The sequence below is a fragment of the Myxine glutinosa genome, chromosome 2, assembly GCF_964187855.1.
Source record: "Myxine glutinosa chromosome 2, kmMyxGlut1.1, whole genome shotgun sequence".
Lineage (NCBI taxonomy): Eukaryota > Metazoa > Chordata > Myxini > Myxiniformes > Myxinidae > Myxine > Myxine glutinosa.
Genome location: NC_136262.1, coordinates 54,527,114 through 54,548,239, shown reverse-complemented (window position 1 = coordinate 54,548,239; position 21,126 = coordinate 54,527,114). Strand labels below are relative to the sequence as shown.

The 21,126-nt window shown below is 45.5% G+C and overlaps 1 protein-coding gene across 5 annotated transcripts in view; it reads left to right on the top strand.

Moving 5' to 3' along the window:
- Positions 1–21,126, top strand: part of KIDINS220 (kinase D interacting substrate 220) — a 186,845-nt gene that overhangs the window by 33,302 nt on the left and 132,417 nt on the right. For all 5 annotated transcript variants that reach the window (XM_068108197.2, XM_068108196.2, XM_068108192.2 and 2 more), the window contains 4 exons: positions 5,269–5,404; positions 8,889–8,987; positions 9,106–9,201; positions 9,518–9,616. In XM_068108197.2, coding sequence (XP_067964298.2) covers positions 5,269–5,404; positions 8,889–8,987; positions 9,106–9,201; positions 9,518–9,616 — 430 coding nt within the window. The remainder of the gene's footprint in view (positions 1–5,268; positions 5,405–8,888; positions 8,988–9,105; positions 9,202–9,517; positions 9,617–21,126) is intronic.

The window sequence follows — 21,126 nt, the reverse complement described above, 5'->3', positions numbered from 1 at the left end:
CAAACGGTTTTTGTTCTCGAAAGATTGCAATTCAGCAATTGCTAGATTTCCCCAGATTTCTTTTGGAAATTTTGGGGAGATGGTATTTAAGCCCCCAAGCTGTAACCGAGGAGCCTGATAGCATTGCCATTCTGATTCAGTGAAACATTTGAGGCAGGATCAACCGAACCATGTCGTCTCGCAGCATGTGAATAGGTTTTGCCATTCAACATCTGCAATGCAGCATTGGGAGGAAATGTCTGCCCCAGTACCTGCTGTAAACCAGAGCCAAATGGGAAGGCCAATACACCCGAGAAAGCTCACTGGGTGAAGTGGGTGTGAAAGGTTGCCGGATGAAGCACAACTTGATTCATTCACTGAAGACAATCATTCGGCCCTTCCAAAGGAGACAAACGCTGTGACATCTGACTCACCGTTTCTTCTGGCCTGTGCACGACACAAACTAGTATCAATGTTGAGTAAATGCAAGACTTGTTGCTTGCACTTGTCAATCATCAGTAAGAAGAACAATGAAGACTCGCCTTATCGGACAGTCTGCATCATCCCTGACCTCACTGGGGGAGGACAACTGACTTAAATAAATGAGCAGGTGGTATGATTGATTACTACTGAAATGTTCATGAAAAGTTTTCAGCTCATTTATCACTCCATGGGGAAATGGCATCCGAGAGCTAATATTCAAAAGAATCCACTATGCTGAGATGTAGAATGCATATAGATTGTAATTTCAATGAAGCGGAATGGCTTGTCACTTGATGACGTTGTCATCATCAAATCTGCTTGTAGTTGGATGTTAATATCGTCATCGGAATCTGATTCTATCCACTTGGCATACATTTCCAGAATCTTGATTGTTTTGATTCTTGAAGAGGCCTCAACATTAAACGCTTGATCGCACATGACTATGCTTTGTTCTTGCAAAAATCATAATGGTGGTGTTAATAAGGTTATCTTTTTAATGTTAACTCAAAATGAAGTTGATTGAACCAAAGGAGACTCGTCCAGATCCATAACATAATGCTGTGCTTGTTTGGGATGTGCGCATTTGTTGGGTGTGTGACGAGGACGAGTTGATTAGATTTTGGTGAAGATCCGGATCTGGATTTGAGAAAATTTGAAAGTGATTTTTCCACCATCTTGGAGAGAGAGGGCCAAAAACGATATATCGTACGATGACTCAAAAAGTTATGCACTGATTCGGATGAAGCTTGGTAGGCAGGTTGGGTGTGTGACACGGACTAATTGTTTCCATTTTGGTGAAGATCCTGATCTGGATACGATAACGTTTTCATATTGCTTCTTCATATGGAAGCCTGGTGTTGGCTTAATGGTTAATGTGGCTGGCTTGAGATTTCAGAGTCCTGAGTTCAAGCCCCGGTCACTCCGTTGGATTAACACCAGGTGGTTTGACGCAGCCTGTCCTCCTTCTGGTTGGCAAAGTGAGTGCCAGCTTACTGGGAAGAATGAGCCATTCAAGTATCCTGTGTCTGAGCGGCGACCCATCCAGGATTGTGCCCACTAACCTAGGAAACTGCCTTGGCAGCCCTGTGAATCTGAAGATGCAAAAGGAGTGGTCGGTCTTTATATAGGGCCAAAAATGATGTATAGCAAGATATTTGAAAAAGTAGTGGATTGACAATGACGAAATTAGGTGAATGAGTTGGTTAGATGACAAGAACAAGCCGATTCGATTTTTAATGTCCGGATGTAGTTCTGGAATGTCAGTGGGTTACAAAACTTAAACTGTTCAGCCTGACGGAAGTATGCACTCTACCGAGTGCTGTTCTTGTTTTTGGTATGTCGTTCATCACGTGTTTCTGTGATGAAAATGGTTTAAATCGATTTGGAAGCAATTCGTTTCGGGTCAAACTCCTCCACTTGTTGAGAATGTGTTGAAATAGAAGGGATTCAGAGTTTGAGAGAGCAGAGATCAGTAGCGTGTAAAAATTTCCATCACAACTGCCTGCAAGCGTTTCCAGCATGGTCTGGAACACCCAGAGAGAGAGAGAGAGAGAGAGAGAGACAGACAGAGAGGGAGCGAGAGACAGATTGTCGGAACTAAGATTGGTCAGGCTAGTTTCAGTACCAGGGCTGAACATCCAGCGGCCTATATTTTTTCATCCTATAACCTTATCTCCCTCATTTACTTTCACCTGTGTCTCTTACGAGTTAGTTTATTATTTTACCCCTTAGTCCTTACCACCATCCCCAAGTGTTATTGTGTAAGGCTTGTGGAAGTATAGCAAGATAAGTTGTTGCATGTTTTGTTTGGCGCATGTCTTGTATCAAGGCTTTATAGAATATGTGCCTGGGGGGTTAAGAATTGCTACTTTCTCTTTATACATTACCTAATGTGCCTGTTAAATGTATTAAAATTCATTGCTTTTAAAATCATACATTGCAGAGGCCCCTTCTTTTCCTCCCATTGCAGTAGTGTAAAACTGAGACAAAATGTGGGACCCAGCAGTGGGACCGAGCGCGGACCAACCACTAGACACCAAAATGATTATACAGTAAAACTTCCTCGAATGCAGTTTCCAATTTTACGTGCTGAATTAAATGCGTCAAAACCTCCCCAACGCGAGGGTGTTTCGCATTTACGCGATCGTGGCTCGTGTTTTCCCAAAGATTTATATTGTTACGGTCCGCAGATTAGATGTTATTTTGACCGAGCGGTGGTGTGACCGCGGCCGAACAGTTATTCCCCGACTAAAACCCGATTCAACCCAAACGTTGGCCGTATCGCGCCCCGGCTACTCAATCGGGAAAACTCTAAAGCGACCGAATGCAAAGAGGAAGAAGACGTACAGAAGAGTAACGGGATTTATTACTATTTACACATGTAAGCAAAAAGAGCAGTCACGATTATTTACAGGGACATGAGACGCAGGTGACACAGTGAATTCCTTATACAAGCTTAATTACCTTCCCAGGACAGAACAAACAAAGACACTGACTCACGCGGGGAATTGCAGAGTGGATTGCTGGAAGGAGGTGTGTGGCTGGAGGGGGGAGGACGGCACGGAGCTGGCTGGAGCTTGATCCCGCACGGGACGTCGGGCTGGACCTCGACGGCCGCTGATGCCACCGAGCCTGTCGTGTGCGCGGAGTCACGGGTCGGAGCTGCTTGTCTCAGTAAAAGCGCATCTGCTCTGACGACTCAGCTCTTTCTTTGGACTCAGTAAAAGCGCATCTGCTCTGACGACTCAGCTCTTTCTTTGGACTCAGTAAAAGCGCATCTGCTCTGACGACCCAGCTCTTTCTTTGGACTCAGTAAAAGCGCAACTCTCTGACGACCCAGCTCTTTCCTTGTACTCGTCTCTCTGTCTTTGTAAAGCTCATCTCTTGTCTCCTCCCTCCTTGTCTCAACTGCTTGGGGAACGCCCCGCAGCGGGTTATATAGGCCCCGCCCCTCAACCTTTGCGAACCTCCCCCAAACGCTCTTCCTCCGCCCTCTCAAACCAAACCCCTCGTGCTCGGTTGGTTGTTCGGGGCTGGCTCACTCCTCCCCTCTATGACGAGGTGGAGACATGCTTTTCTTCCCCAACCCTGCCTCGTGGCCAATGGTGGTTTAAGAAAACCGCCCAAAATGCAGTTGGCCATTGAAATGAAATGAAAGGGGACCTATTCTTATTTCACTCGGTGCAATGGAGTATTTAAATTAATGGGAGACACAGCCTTACCCTAAGACACATAATAAGATATAAGCTACTGAACAAGGGTTTTATCGGGTCCTGCAATGTGGTGTTTATGGAATAACTACCGAGACGCCCTTTTTATCTTTACACAACTCCGGAGGCAGGAGGCGCAGAATAAACAATAATAATAATAAAGTACACAATAAAAAAAATACAGTCCTCATATCCGCAACAATATTATTCTTATTTCTTGTTACTGTACTGTACTTTACTTAACCGTTGTACACACAAGGCAGGTGTTCTTAGGCTGAATACAAGGCTAAAAAGACCCCCCTTGTGTGGGCAAGGGTTAATTGATATTTAATTTATACATACGATGATACGAGTTGCCATTTGCCGTCATCGGCGATCGCAGTTCGATTTTATATTCTGGATTAATTGCGACAAAGACGGCCGGCGTTTCCCCCAAAGATTTTATTATTTTTCCTTATTCCTTATTACCTTGCTTAATTACTATTTAATTTATATACACGCGCGGCACGAGCTGCCACCTGTCACCATCTCCAAACCTGCTGCCATCAAGTGAGCTTACATCGATCATTATGGCTCCCACCCAGATCATTATGATCATTATGGCTCCCACCCAGATCATTATGATCATTATGGCTCCCATCGTCCATCACCCAAACCTCCAACAACCACCTCACAATAAGGTGTTATTTTGCAATAATGCAGTACTATTATGATACTAACACTTATTTTAATGTATATTTAATAATGCTGCACCATTCCATACAAAGAAACATGTAAAAAAAAAAAAAAGCAAAAAAGTCTGTTTTTGGGTCAGTTTTTTGGGAGCCTGGAACATATCCCCAATTTCCCCATACGCTTAATGATTCCTCCAACCCGAATTCCTCCACACGAGGTTATCCCAGAACGTATCCCCTGCATTGGAGGAAGTTTTACTAAGGCTCAAGAGCCTAAGGTTCTTTTTCGACTTTTTGTGGTGTCCAGAAATGATAATAGCATTGCAAATTTTTGTTTAATGGCATTGACATGATCTACTGACAGGATGGCCTAGACTGCCCTAGAGGTATGCACACTCACCTCTGAGCTGTGTAGCCTGGGTTTGAATCTTGACCCGGCTATAAACTGTCATCCTGGTGTTTCACAGGCAAGATGATTCATCAATGTATCAATATCAACGATGACAATCATGGTGCCCTGTTTGAGGCAATGTTTTTATGGCCGGATGCCGTTCCCGACACCAACCCTTAGTCGCCTCTTACGATGTGCAGGGATACGGTGTACCTATTCTAAATCGGGGTACACACCGGGATCATTCATCCCAGCAAACTGGTACTCAATTTGTCGACCTCGGAAGGATGACAGGCTGAGTCAACCCCCCCTGGCATTCATTCAGTGATCGACCGGGATTTGAACTCAAGAGCCTAAGATCCCAAGCCGGCACCCTAACCGCTAAGCCAACACCAGGCTGTCAATGGCTTTGTTTGTGTTGATTGTTATTTGTAATAGAGCTACTTGAAGATTAACAGTTAGACAAGATTATACCACAGCATCCACTAGCCCTTGTACTTGCTGTTTATCCTCAAATGTTGGTGTTGCTCAGGTTTGAGCTGGCGGCGATGGTGGAGGATGGTCCTACCCTTCCCATGGCCATGATGGCTAACTACATTGAGCAAAATGACATTGATGCCATCGTTGGTGCTCTCGAGAACTGCCAGAACTTTAATGAGCGTAACGAGGTAAGGAGAAGAATGGTATTAGATGTCTTGAAATGCAATGTTACCGAGAAACCGAGCCTTTGAACTTTGAAGCTCTTCACTGAAGCTCTTACAAATTTTGAAGCTTATGGTAGATAAAATGCCAGTTGCTTTTTATAGCATGCATTGGGCTTGTGAAGGGTTGGATTGGGTGGATGGTGTTTTTGCTTGGTGGTGCACGGTGCACTGACAGGGGGGGAGGGGGGGGGGGGGAGGAGGGTGGAGCCAAGCTTGTACACTTGCACAAGGGTTCTCAACACATTTTGAAACTACCTGTAAATTTGTTAAGAGGTATGTGTTGGTGTTGATGCTCTCTGTAGGTGTAAAATAATAAAAACATTTTTATCTAGATGGTGTTCATAGCCTACCTACCCTGCACAGTTAACTAGGTGTGAGCCAACTCTTCTGTTTTGGAAGGGTTTTTTTCTTTGATCCAATATGGCTGCCAGACCTCGTGAGCCATAACATCATAAATTTAAATTCTCTAATATAATTGTTGCATAGATTACACTTAAGAAATTTCAAACTGATCAGACTAAGCGTTGTACTTGTCGAATTATGATGTCATAGCGAAGGCATTGATGACATCATCATTAACATATCTTATTCCCCATGGGGAGTACTTGACAATGAGTACACATGTTTCAATTTTTTTTCCATGGAGCAGTTTCAGAGATATAGAGGTGCGAAGTTTTTTCAAGATGGTGCCCATACCACATGACCTATGACGTCATAATTATCACTAAAATTCTACAGGTGGAGGTGTCCCTTTGGTGAAAATTTTGTCAATAGGACCAAAAATGCAGGTACACACTTCCGCACGCACGCCACACTTCCGCACGCACGCCACACGTCCGCACGCACGCCACACGTCCACACGTCCGCACGCATGACACACGTCCGCACGCACGCCACACGTCCGCACGCACGCCACATGTCCGCACGCACCCCACATGTCTGCACGCACCCCACACGTCCGCACGCACCCCACACGTCCGCACGCACCCCACACATCCGCACGCACCCCGCACGTCCGCACCCCGCACGTCCGCCGCACTTACGCACGCACGCCGCACTTACGCACGCACGCCGCACTTACGCACGCACGCCACACTTACGCACGCACGCCACACTTACGCACGCACGCCACACTTAAGCACGCACGCCACACTTACGCACGCACGCCACACGTATGCACGCACGCACGCCACACGTATGCACGCACGCCACACGTACGCAAAGTCCCAGTGAAGGACTTTTGTGACTCCATGGGCTGACTCAATCTGTGAACTTTCCACCCTGGATTTCTCCCAAAGGCAAATCCTCCCTTCTGGGCTTGGTGATGACTAACTTTCCTGCAAATGTTTCCTGCTCTTCCTCTGCTCCAATTGGTTCATCTGATCATATGCTTGTGAGAGTGAACATCTGTCTCGCATTTCTGTGAAAGTTGTCCCATGCCTAATCAGTCCTATTCCTTATCTTCATCAACAACCTCTAACTCCAGAAAGCGCCCTTTTTCTATTTGCTGATGACTCCTCCCTCTGTCATGACGTTCCTCGTCCTTCTGACGGACAGGCCTGTTCCCTCTCCTCAGACCTTGACAAAATCACAAGTTGGTCAAACACTTGGAATATGTCAGTAAAAGTTCATAATCGAAAAGGCTGGACTTACTTGTTGGTAAAGGCAACGTTTTGGTGAGTATCCACTGTACCTTGTCACATCACTAAGTTATAAACCTTTACCGATTTAATTTGACTGGAATAATAACCAGCATCGATTTACTTGGAATATGTCTTTCAATCCTGACAAATCTCACACTCTTGCTCTCTCTCTCTCTGTAAGGACTGTAGGGCACGCCCACTCCCCCCCCCCCATCTACTTTCTTAACAATCCTCTTGAGGAAGTTTATACATTCAAACTCCAGCATCTCAGGATCAGCCATGATCTTTCTTCAATAAACCGCATTTCAAAGATGGTTCCCATTCATCGATTTGGCGTCCTTCTTTGGCACACCTGAACTCCTATCCACATACAAGGCCTTCTTCCACAGCTTGATGGAGTTCTTCAAGTTTATTGGACTGTCTCACTACTCAGCTGTGTCTATGGGCCTATCACTTTCCCATTGCACAAAGATCAGTGGGCTCTTTGTCTTCTACTGCCTCCTTTTTGGTCTTGCACCCTCTGCTCTTTCTGTGCTTTCCCCTACCACTTCCCCATGGTTTCTGCAGGATGCACATGGTCCACCATCAACCTCCTTCCAGTGAAACTTCCAAAATTTTGAATCACTGCTCACATCCAATCATTTGCTCCTCTTTTCTCCCCCCCCCCCTCCCCCCTCCCTTCAAACCTCCCTCCACCTATAGAACCACATTTTCTTCAATGTCATTCTTTCTTCCAAGATTTCAACATAGCTGTTTACCACCATCTCAGATCATCCCCCATCCAAAACCATGATCTTTTCTACCCCCATTAAACTCCTGGCCCAGATCTTGCCAAACGGCCCATCTCTTGCCAAATGTCCAGTTTCTCCTTCCTGATAGTTTGCTTTTACATCCATCATATCTATCCCATGTGTCGTCTCCTGCCCCTATTCCTCCCCACACCCATCGTTTGTCCAAGTTTCCCTATATTTTGTCTTTCAACACTGCTGTTGGTGTCCCCCCCCCCCCCCCCCTCTCTTCCATGAGCCTTGATCTTGTATGCGAAAACAAAATTATAATTAGAAGATTTTGGGACATCCTGACTTTTGATTGTTATTTTAGTGGTTATTTTTATTTGATGAAAAGGCATAATGAAACCAGATTGCCTGGATCGCTTCATTTTGCCACCACAGCATCAGCAAAATCATAAATGCTTACCACAGTTTGTATCCATTGGGAGGAGGAAATTCCTCCTTTATTGCCCCGCTTAGTATGGAGATAAATGTGATGTCATAATGATGACATCGCTCGTGGAGTGCTCTGGGAAGTGACCGTCACTTCCCCCAATCTCTGTAGCTGTGTTTGTGTGGAAGTCAGGTTTGGTGTGTAATTTATTTGTCTGCACATGTGCATGATTTGTGTCGCAGCTCCTCAACGAGTCCTGGTGCCAGTTACAAAAAAAAAAAAAAAAAAGAACAAAGAAAGTAAAATAGGAAATTCTCCTCTTTTTTTTTCTTCTTTTTTTTGGGATTCCCACAAACATTTGTGGGAATTCTTTTTTTGGATTCCCACAAACTGTTTGAATAGAGATAAACGTTTTAACACAATAAAAGAGCACAACCAAATACACAGTTGATTTAATTATTTACCCCAATCTATGAAAATATATTTTTTGCTCAACTCTGGCATAAAAACAGCTGGATCCTTGTGTCAGCAGGCAAACAGAAACCACCATCTTTAATGGAGAACACTGCTTGGTGGTGTGGAGAGCACCCCTTGTGTTTGCAATCCATAATTGAATGCCCATCATTTATGGCTTGTTCCAGAATGGGCAGACTGCACTGATGTTGGCTGCAGAACAGGGCAACCTTGAAGTCGTTCGAGAGATGTTGAAACGTGGTGCTGACTGCAACATTGAGGACGATGTGAGACCTCCCTCCTCTTCTCCCACCCCTCCTCTTTGAACACCATTCATGGAAGTTTTTTCATGATAAAGGTGTGAGTATTGCATTTTTCTTTATAGCAATTGCTGTATTTTTACAGGACAATTGGACTGCCCTCATCAGTGCTGCCAAAGAAGGTCATATTGATATTGTGAGAGAACTGATTGATCGTGCTGATATCGAGCACAAGGAGATGGTACGGTCAAAATAACATCTTTGGGTTTATTTTTGTGTTCTCTTACTTGCTTTTGCTTTTTGTGTTACTTTTTCAGTGTCATGACACTACATGAAAACCGAGTTAATTGATTGAGAGCCACGACTGGTGGCTTCTCGTGACTGTCTTAAGTTATTTGGAGTAGATTAAGTCAAGTGATCTTTCACAGTGGATAAAGGTCATCTTTGTGATCCTTTTTCATATTTTTTGTTTATTGCTATGCTTGTTATTTACTTGTTGTGATCCCATCTGATGGGATCAATGTTTTTGAACCAACAAATGCTGAATTGCTGTGCAGGGAGGCTGGACAGCGCTGACTTGGGTCGCGTACAAGGGGCATACGGATGTGGCCCGCCTACTGCTTGAGCATAATGCAAATCCCAACATCATTGGGCAGGTTAGTTGGTCACTGGTGTTTGCCTAATTTAAGTTTGATGCGTTGCTCTTTATTTTATTTTATTTTTAATTTGACTTTGTGACAGAAGCTAAAAAGCCAGTCTGTGGGGATAGAAGTGACAAGTATGTGGAAATGTAATCTCAGCGTTTTCACGGAGAAGTTTGTGTCCTGCTTAGAAACAAATGATTATCATGGAGTACGATCGTACTCCATACGTAGGGATGGCACGGGGAAACAATGGCCACCCATTCAAATGTGTACAAAATAATACTGTTACAAATGACTACAGAGTGAAATCATAAGCATTTAAATGCAATACCTTTTATTCTTGAACGTTTTCATAACTAACAAGAATGAAACATATGCCAAAACACATCGCTAAAGTACAGATTGAGAGATTGCAAAATCACAGTTTTGTTCAGCCTCAAAATGTTGAGAAATGTCACTGTGCCTAGACCAATTATGGCTGAAGCAATAACAATGATTCCAACGGGAGGAAGTGACATTCTTTATTGGATATTGCAACCAAACAATAAAAAATACACCACACAAGCACACCGGGGCGATGACATCACGTTGGCACGTCGACGCACGGCCTGGTTTTACACTCGTAGAATATGGCCGTTGTCCGTACTTTTGTGAAGTTGGTACAGTTTCATTCTAGATTGTAATTGCCAATCGGAGAATCATATGTACAGCATTTATCGTTTTCCGAATGGACCAAGGGTTAAGCAATGGTGACTTGAAAAAATAGGGTGATGTATTGCTTTTACTCTTCATTTTCCGTTTCTTCCCGTGCTGTAATCATGCATAAACGCACATAAATGGCATTTACCCACATTTTGTTTCAGCACCTCAGCGTTTACTCACTTATTTATTTATTTTTTCCCAAAGGATCATTAATCAACTTCAAAATCACAGGCAATAACTTTTTTTTTTTTTTTATAATCAATTGACAGAACTTGGCAGGGCCGTAGCCAGACTCGACCACTATACGTATTGCGTAGAATAATGTATTATTAATAATAATAATGATAATTTAATTAATAATAATGTATTACATTGAATTATGTATAAATAAATAATAATTAATAATAATTAATAATTATAATTAATAATTAATAATGTAATAATAATTTAATTAATAATAATGTATTACATAGAATAATGTATTATTGGGTTATTGAAGTGCCCTCGGGTCCATTATTGGTTGGAATCAGCCTTTGACATGCTTCACGATTGCCGGGAAAAGGTCTGTGTTCGCGGGAATAAGTCCATCTGGTGTTGGTGATGGATATGAGAAAACTTCTTCAATGTTAAACTCAGGATTCTGATTCCATTTTCATACCCTGCACAGCCTGCAGCTATTGACAGTGGCACAAACCGTGACTCTGGTAAGGGGCAGCTTATACTGTACATACACTACATGACCAAAAGTATGTGGACACCCGAACATCACATGTCATTCCAAAATCATGGGCATTAATATGGAGTTGGTCCCTGCAAGGGACGTTTGCTGCTATAACAGCCTCCACTCTTCTGGGAAGGCTTTCCACTAGATGTTGGAACATTGTTGCGGGGATTTGCTTCCATTCAGCCACAAGAGCATTAGTGAGGTCGGACACTGATATTGGGCGATTAGGCCTGGCTTGCAGTCGGCGTTCCAATTCATCCCAAATGTGTTTGATGGGGTTGAGGTCAGGGCTCTGTGCAGGCCAGTCAAGTTCTTCCGCACCGATCTCGACACCATTTCTGTATGGACCTTGCTTTGTGCATGGGGGGCATTGGCATGCTGAAACAGGAAAGGGCCTTCCCCAAACTGTTGCCACAAAGTTGGAAGCACACAATCGTCTAGAATGTCATTGTATGCCATAGCATTAAGATTTGCCTTCACTGGAACTAAGGGGCCTAGCCCGAACCATGAAGAACAGCCCCAGACCATTATTCCTTCTCCACCAAACTTTACAGTTGGCACTATGCATTTGGGCAGTGTTACGGAGTCCTCTACAATCTCCTGGTCTCGGTAACCTCTGAACCCCGAGAGGAACCCCGGCAGAAAAATATATTACCCTATGTTGAAAATCAATAGTGAAACCACACCAATGATTATAAATGAACAAACTTGTATTATAAATCATACACAGGTAATACGGTACAGCAAATGGCCATTAAGAGTGCACTCTATATATCCCTTATATAAAGTCAGGTCACTCACGGCATGGCCAGCGAGTGCAACGACATTCCTCAATGTCTCTATGACTTTTCCCAAGGCGAATGGGATTCGCTCCAGCGGTCGATGGAACGAAATCCGGTCGAAGCCCGAATCTCGCTCTCCAGTCGATGTCCGAAGCGTGTACAGTGGGCAAGGGTGCTCTTCCCGCCAAACTGTACAACGGCGCCCTCCAGAGGCGCACCTTCACCGCTCCCTCAGCAAACCGCAACGTAATTGGAGACCAAGCGGTCGCACACACCCATCCCCGACAGACGGTAGGATGTTGGGGTGAAGATGACACGAAGCAAACCTTCACAGGTATCCGACGCACGGGGTTCAAGATGGCCGACGGCTCTGGCTCGAGCCTATGCAACGAGGCGAGGATTCGTCGGAATCTCAGCGCCCCAAATCTGTCTACGCAGATTTCTCCACTCCAGCGAATATTCTTATCGCCGGATGTCCCTTCCAGGAACTCAAAATCCCCTCGGGGCTATCGGTAAACCTTGCTCGTAACAGAGCGCTGACGTCACGCGTCCTCTCCGACTTTGCTCGCGCTGCTTCTTCCTCTTCACCTCATTGTCTTCTCCTTCGGTTTCCTGTTTCACTTAGTTATCCTTTTTAACTTTTGATAACCGTTCGTGAATAATAAACCTTGTGAAACTAATAATAATACATAATATCAGAAACATGTCCAACAACAACAACAACATGCATTTTAAGGCCATGTTCCCTGCTAGAGCGGGGGTTAGCCTTGCGGTCCACATGACAATCTTCTCCATTTTGCCCTATTTTCTGCATCTCTCCTTGTTAACCCCCTTGCCCGCAATTCTTCTTCCACCATCTTTAGCCAAGTCTTTCTCGGTCTTCCCCGTCCTCAACTTCCTTCTACATTAACTTCCATCACTCTTCTCAACCAGTCACTTTCATCCTTCCTCAATACATGACCAAACCATCTCAACCTGTTCCTCTTCACAGCATCAATCACAGGCAATATTCCCATCATCTTTCGCAATTCATCATTTGTCTTCCTCTCTCTCATCGATACTCCGCACATCCATCGAACCATTCGCATTTCCACCCTTTCCAGCCTTCGTTGCTGCTCTACGTTCATTACCCATGTCTCGCTCCCATAAATCATAACACTTCTCACACATGCAGCATACACCTTTCCCTTCAGCTTCAGCGACACTCTCCTCCTCATCAGCACGCCACTCAGTTCCCGAAACTTCTTCCATGCACATCTCACTCGAGCAACCGTTGCCGAGTCTGATCCACCTTCTCCATTCAGCATGTCTCCGAGGTAGCAAAATGTTTTCACACCTTCCAGCTTCACGCCGTCTCCAAGATCCAACTCAACATTTCCTCCATCTGCAGCTCCCTCTGTGCACACCTTACATTTGAATGTAGCTGCCACACTGGTTAATGACCCTCTCAGACCACTACATTTTTGATGAACCCACTCAGCACACATTGTACATTGAATGGAGTTCACTCCGACACCCTTCCTGCACACAGCACACGGCCACTTCCCAGTTCTTTCCACCTCACCACATGCTTTACCACTTGCCATCACCTTTGTCTTTCCGATATTCACCTTCAGACCTTTTGTCTACATGTCCAGTGGGTGAAAACCACCCCAGCTGAAGTGACGAATCCGTAACACTTCCCCCCTCAAGAAAAAGTTTGAACACAGCGAAAACTTTCTTTGCATGCAAAATTTTTAAAAACAAAAGTAAATTCACAATCCAAATCATCAATTCCCATGGGCAACAATTATCAACATCTCAAAAATAAAGCAACAAAATTTCACACAACCCACAGAGATTTCCAAAGTTAATTCACTCTGGACAAAGCATCAGCAACGACATTGTCCCTGCCCTTTACGTGCTCGATTTCCAAGTTGAACCCCTGCAAAGCCAAACTCCATCTCATCAATCTCTGATTTTTGTTTTTCATTTCTTGAATGAAGGTTAAGGGGTGGTGATCAAAAATCTAAAGGCCAGCAAATCTATAGCACTTTTCCCGGGAGGCCGAGCTGAAGGCCAGGTTCTCCATGGTGGTTGGGTGGTGAGGCCTGGAAGTATTCCCTACATGGACGCCTTTAGGAACGTGGAGTTAACGGTTAGTCCATGCAGGAACGTTTACTACATGGACGCCTTTAGGAACGTGGCGTTCACGGTTAATCCGTGTAGGAAAGTTCACTACATGGACGCCTTTATGAACGTGGCGTTCACGGTTAACCCGTGTAGGAATTTTTGCTCGGCTGCTCCGCAGCATTCAGTGCTTCAACTCTTTCTAACTTTCGTAATAATCCCGGTTGGACCGCTTGTCCCTGTGGTCACGGGAATAGCGGTCTCCTTCTCGGCCGCTACCCTGATAATCATTCTTTCGGGAGATGCCGTAACTCTGGGAGCCTCCATTGTAATATCGGCTGCGGCCACCACCAAAACTACCGCCAAGTTGTCCTCTTCTGTAGACCCCTCAACGCCTACGAAATGCCTTCCCTACTGTTATGGTCCGACCCTCCAACTTCTTGCTATTCAGATCTTTTTCTGCATCTCTGGCGTCCTTTGAGTTTTCAAACGTGACAAAGCCAAACCCTCTTGACTTTTGTGTCTCCCTGTATTTTATCAGCACTACTTCCAAAAGCGGTCCATATTTGCTGAAGGCAGACTCCAGAACATCTTCCTTTGTTTTGAAGTTCAGTCCACCTACAAATAACTTGCCAACTTTGTCGCCATCTCTAACTGGTGTGGTGTTATTTTCCCTACTGGGCTTTTTAACAACCATCGGGTTACCATAAACTTGACCACCAGCCAAATCATTCCTGATAATGACAGATACTCCCTCTACAGGAAGAGTGGTTTGTAAACCTACGGTGACCGGTCCTGACACCACATCGGACTCCAACTGGATGGCATGAAGTGGAGCTCTAACACAGCCACCAATCCCCTGTAAACGAACACTATCACCAGTTGTTGTCTCCTCTGACAATGGCAAGATGCCTTCAAGCATTAAAGATTGATGTGCTCCAGTGTCCCTCAATACCCTAACAGGTTTCCGGGTAGTCGGGTCTCCCTCCAGTGACACAAACCCCTTTGAACTAAATGGTTGGTAACCCTTTTGAGGGCGATTTCTCACACTTGTCATTGCATTCGGAGTTGTACTTGTCGAACTCCGCTCCTGATTTTCCTTTCCCAGGGCATAACAGTGGGACATCAAGTGCCCAGGTTTATGGCAAAAAGCGCAAGTAGGCCCGGAGGAGAACCTCGTGGTCTGCCTCGAGCCCCCCGGAGGATTAGTCCCTCTTGGCACTGTAGACCTCTGATCCCGAGGAGTCGCGGTATCAGATCTATCCTCAGTCATCTCCAGCCCGTCCCCATGAATCTTCGTTCTCTGCACCGGATGCACCATAACTCCTCTTTTTAAGTCTAGGTGAGAAGGTAGGTTTGTGGAACCCCATCCTGTGTGTTAAAGCATAATCATCTGCCATGGTTGCTGCGTCATACAGCTTTGGTACTTTCCTTTCCTCCAGATGTACTTTAATGTCCTCGTGGATGCACTGTTGGAATTCCTCCACCAGGATCAATTGACGCAATAGTTCGAAGTCTTTCCCGACTTCTTTTGAATCACACCACCGATCAAACATGGTTTCTTTCATTCTGGCAAACTCCACATGAGTCTCATTCTCCCTCTTCCTGGCGTTCCGGAATTTTTGCCGGTAAGCTTCAGGGACCAATTCATAGGCTTTGAGAATGGTTTTCTTCACTATCTCATAATCTGCACATTGCTCAATCGGTAAAGCCAAATAAATATCTTGAGCTTTACCCACCAGAACACTTTGTACTAATATGGTCCAGGACTCCTCCGGCCATTTTAGCATTTGAGCCACTTTCTCAAAGTGTAAAAAAAACTTTGGCTACCTCCTTTTCATTGAAGGGTTGGACCAGCCTCACATGTCTGCCAACATCCCAGGTGTTTTGACTAGTTGTCGAACCAGTCGGTATGGGTGGTACCTCTCCCCGTTCTCTCATTAACTCCAGCTCCTTGACTTTAATTTCCTGCTGACGCGCCAATTCACGGTCCTTTAACTCCCTTTCGGCTCTTCTCTCCTCTGCTTCGAGTTCTCTTGCAGCTCTCCTTTCCTCTGCTTTTTTGTCTTCTAACCTTTCCTGGAGTTCTGTTGCAACTCTCCTTTCCTCTGCTTTGATCCTTTCTTGGCTCTGCAATTGCATCTCCACTTTCTCGAGCTCCACATTTTCTTGTTCTTCTGGTAACCAATCCAAGGCTACCTCTCTCCATGTTCCTTGTTTCACCATAGATTCTATCACCACTGTCTGCATCTCTGTTTTCTTCATTTTAGCTCGGACCTCCAAGCTAAAATGTTTGCCCAATATCAAGAGTTCCGATTTTAGTAACGCTCGGAACTGTGCCTCACTGGGGGTCGCTGTAAACCTATCTGCGTCAAACTCCATGGTGACTATCCGTTAACACCTGTTAACCTTCACACAAGAAATTTCCCCAAAAAAACAAAAAAAAAAAGTTTTTTTTTTTGAAAAATTTGGGAATGTTGAAAAATTTCCAAAATTGGAAAATTTGGGAATGCTAGGGAATTCTATCCCGGGTGATATTTAAGGAATTTTATATCCCGGACGAACACCCAATTTCGAGCCCACGAGTTTCAATTGGACGAGCCCCCAATTTCTGTTACGGATTCGTCTACAATCTCCTGGTCTCGGTAATCTCCGAACCTCGAGAGGAACCCCGGTAGAAAAATATATTACCCTGTGTTGAAAATCAATGGTGAAACCACACCAATGATTAATAAATGAACAAACTTGTATTATAAATCACACACAGGTAATATGGTACAGCAAATGGCCATTAAGAGTGCACTCTATATATCCTTTATATAAAGTCAGGTCACTCACGGCACAGCCAGCGAGTGCAACGACACTCCTCAATGTCTCTATGACTTTTCCCAAGGCGAATGGGATTCGCTCCAGCGGTCGATGGAACGAAATCCGGTCGAAGCCCGAATCTCGCTCTCCAGTCGATATCCGAAGCGTGTACAGTGGGCAAGGGTGCTCTTCCCACCAAACTGTACAACGGCGCCCTCCAGAGGCGCACCTTCACCGCTCCCTCAGCAAACCGCAATGTAATTGGAGACGAAGCGGTCGCACACACCCATCCCCGACAGACGATAGGATGTTGGGGTGAAGATGACACGAAGCAAGCCTTCACAGGTGTCCGACGCACGGGGTTCAAGATGGCCGACGGCTCTGGCTCGAGCCGATGCAACGAGGCAAGGATTCGTCGGAATCAGAGCGCCCCAAATCTGTCTGCACAGATTTCTCCACTCCAGCTAATGTTCTTATCGCCGGATGTCCCTTCCAGGAACTCAAAATCCCCTCGCGGCTGTCGGTAAACCTTGCTCGTAACGGAGCGCTGACGTCACGCGTCCTCTCCGACTTTGCTCGCGCTGCTTCTTCCTCTTCACCTCATTGTCTTCTCCTTCGGTTTCCTGTTTCACTTACAGTTATCCTTTTTAACTTTTGATAACCGATCGTGAATAATAAACCTTGTGAAACTAATAATAATACATAATATCAGAAACATGTCCAGTGGGTGAAAACCACCCCAGCGGAAGTGATGAATCCGTAACAGCAGGTCGTGTTTTCCTGGTCTTCAGCAAACCCAGATTCGTCCGTCAGGCTGCCAGATGGTGAAGCGTGATTCATCACTCCAGAGAACGCATTTCCACTGCTCCAGAGTCCAATGGCGGCGAGCTATACACCACTCCAGCTGACGCTTGGCATTGCGCATGGTGATCTAGGCTTGTGTGCGGCTGCTCGGCCAAGGAAACCCATTTCATGAAGCTCCCGATGAACAGTTGTTGCGTTGACGTTGCTTCCAGAGGCAGTTTGGAACTCGGTAGTGAGTGTTGCAACCGAGGACCGATGATTTTTATGTGCTACGCGCTTCAGCACTTGCCAGTCCCGCTCTGTGAGCTTGTATAGCTTACCACTTCGCTGCCGCATTTCACAAAAAGCAGCACTAACAGTTGTCCAGGGCAGCTCTAGCAGTGCAGAAATTTGACGAACTGACTTGTTGGAAAGGTGGCATCCTATGACAGTGCCACGTTGAACGTCACTGAGCTCTTTTAGTACGGCCCATTCTACTGCCAATGTTTGTCTATGGAGATTGTATGGCTGTGTACAAACAACAACAACAACAACATGCATTTTAAAGGCCATTTTCCCTGCTGGAGTGGGGGTGAGCCTTGCGGTCCCCATGACAATCTTCTCCATTTTTCCCTATTTTCTGCATCTCTCCTTGTTAACCCCCTTGCCCGCATTTCTTCTTCCACCATCTTTAACCAAGTCTTTCTCGGTCTTCCCCGTCCTCTACTTCCTTCTACATTCATTTCCATCACTCTTCTCAACCAGTCACTTTCATCCTTCCTCAACACATGACCAAACCATCTCAACCTGTTCCTCTTCACAGCATCAATCACAGGCTCTATTCCCATCATCTTTCGCAATTCATCATTTGTCTTCCTCTCTGTCAACAATACTCCGCACATCCATCGAACCATTCGCATTTCCACCCTTTCCAACCTTCGTTGCTGCTCTACGTTCATTACCCATGTCTCGATCCCATAAATCATAACACTTCTCACACATGCAGCATACACCTCTCCCTTCAGCTTCAACGACACTCCCCTCCTCATCAGCACGCCACTCAGTTCCCGAAACTTCTTCCATGCACATCTCACTCGAGCAACCGTTGCCGAGTCTGATCCACCGTCTCCATTCAGCATGTCTCCGAGGTAGAAAAATGTTTTCACACCTTCCAGCTTCACGCCGTCTCCAAGATCCAACTCAACATTTCCTCCATCTGCAGCTCCCTCTGTGCACACCTTACATTTGAATGTAGCTGCCACACTGGTTAATGACCCTCTCAGACCACTACATTTTTGATGAACCCACTCAGCACACATTGTACATTGAATGGAGTTCACTCCGACACCCTTCCTACACACAGCACAGGGCCACTTCCCAGTTCTTTCCACCTCACCACATGCTTTACCACTTGCTATCACCTTCGTCTTTCCGATATTCACCTTCAGACCTTTTGTCTCCATACATTCCTTCCACTTGTTCATCTTTTCCTTCAGTCCATCCATACTTTCCGCAATCAACACCAGATCATCTGCATACAACAACTCCCACGGTAAACCCTCCTTTACGTTCTGAGCCAGCACCTCCATCACAGCTACAAATAGTAGTGGACTTAGTACCGACCCTTGATGGACTCCCACCTTCACCTCAAATTCACCACTGTTCCTGTCCTTCGTCCTTCCAGCTGTGCGCGCTCTTTTGTACATTGCCATCACTACTCTGATCAACCATTCCTCCACTTCTAACTTCCTCAATGCCCATGTCAATACTTAGCGTGGAACCCTATCGAATGCTTTCTCCAGATCAACAAACCCAAGAAACAACTTCTTCCTCTTCTCCATGTACTTCTCCTGCAACTGCCTCACAATAAAGAGCGCGTCTGTCATTCCTCTTCCTGGCATAAATCCAAACTGCATTTTGTCGATCTTCGCCTTCTTCCTTATCCTCCTCTCCAACACCCTTTCCAATACCTTCATTCCATGCTCCAATAACTTTATCGATCGGTACGAGCCACACTCCAGAGGGTCACCTTTGCCCTTGTATAGAGGGACGGGGGTACTCAGTTCCCAATCCACTGGAATGCGGCCTTCTTTCACCACCAGATTACAGATCTCTGTCATTCTCTTCACACCCCAACTTCCTGCTGCCTTCAACATATCTCCCACAACTCCCGTCCACCCTCCCGCTTTTATACTCTTCATTGCTTTTATCGCTTCCTCAACTTCCTTCTCAGTTATCTTCTTTGCCGGTCCTAAAACTGGGCTACTCTCTATGTTGCCATCCCATTCATTCTCTGCATTCAACAGCATTTCCATATATATATTTTCCATCTTCCTTTAATTCCATCTGGGTCGACAACGATTTGTCCTATTCATCCTTCAAGCAACTCACCCCCATCACATCACACCTCTCTTTCCCTATCTGCTTTGCAATCCTGAATACTGCTCTCTGACCCTCTTCCGAATCCAAGCGTTCTCCGAACATTTTCCTCCATGCCTCCTGCGCCTTTGCTTCCTCTTTCTTTGCAGCCTTCTTGGCTGCCTTATAACTTTCATGCTCTGCTGTTTCTGCTCCCGTACCCTTCGCCTTCTGCCACTCATTGAACTTCCTCTTCTCGTCAATCCTCTTTCCAACTTCATCATCCCACCACCATGTTTCCGAGTGCCTCGGTGGTCCTTTTGTCCATCCACATACCTCACCAACGGCTCCCAACAGACTAGCTTTCATTGACATCCAACCACTTTCAAGCTCAACCACAACATCCTCTACCCTACTCAGCCTCTCTTTTAATACCTCCCTTACTGTCACCTCTTTCAACCTCCACACCTTCATTCTCGGTTGGTACTTCACCCGCCGAGCTCTCCTCGCACCTTTCACCCTTATGTCGCAGACAACCAAGTGGTGCTATTAAACAGCCTCCTCCCCCGGGATCACCTTTGTGTCCCGGAGGTGCCCCCTATCTCGCCTACGCACCATCAGGTCGTCAACCGTTGTCGTCGACCCACCTGACGTGTATGTAACAAGCTTATTATCCTCTTTATGGAACTGATTATTACAAATCAACAAATCAGCTCCATCAGCAAACTCCAAAATCCTTTCACCTTCTCCATTTCTCACACCATATCCGTAACCCCCATGAACTCCCTCAAAACCGTCCATACTCCTTCCCACATGTCCATTTAGGTCTCCTCCTACCACAACAACTTCCTCATCTTTCACGTTTTCCATCCGCTTCTCTACCTCACACCAGAACTTGTCCTTCTCTTCATCGCTCCGACCAACCTGCGGAGCATATCCCGAGATGACGTTCACCAAGAGCTTTCCAATCATCATTTTCACCATCATCAACCTATCACTCACTCTTGTCACACTCACCACACTGTCTACAAACTCCTCAGAAAACAGGACACCAACACCATTCACGCCCTCCAGGCACCCTTGCCACATAAACTTGGAAGGGCATCCGGCCATAAAAACATTGCCTCAAACAGGGAACCATGATTGTCATGGGCCCCACAAGGCTAACCCCCGCTCTAGCATGGAAAATGGCCTTAAAACGATCATTCATTCATTCATTCACACAAAAAGCTTCAGTCAAGCGCTTTGTATAGCTA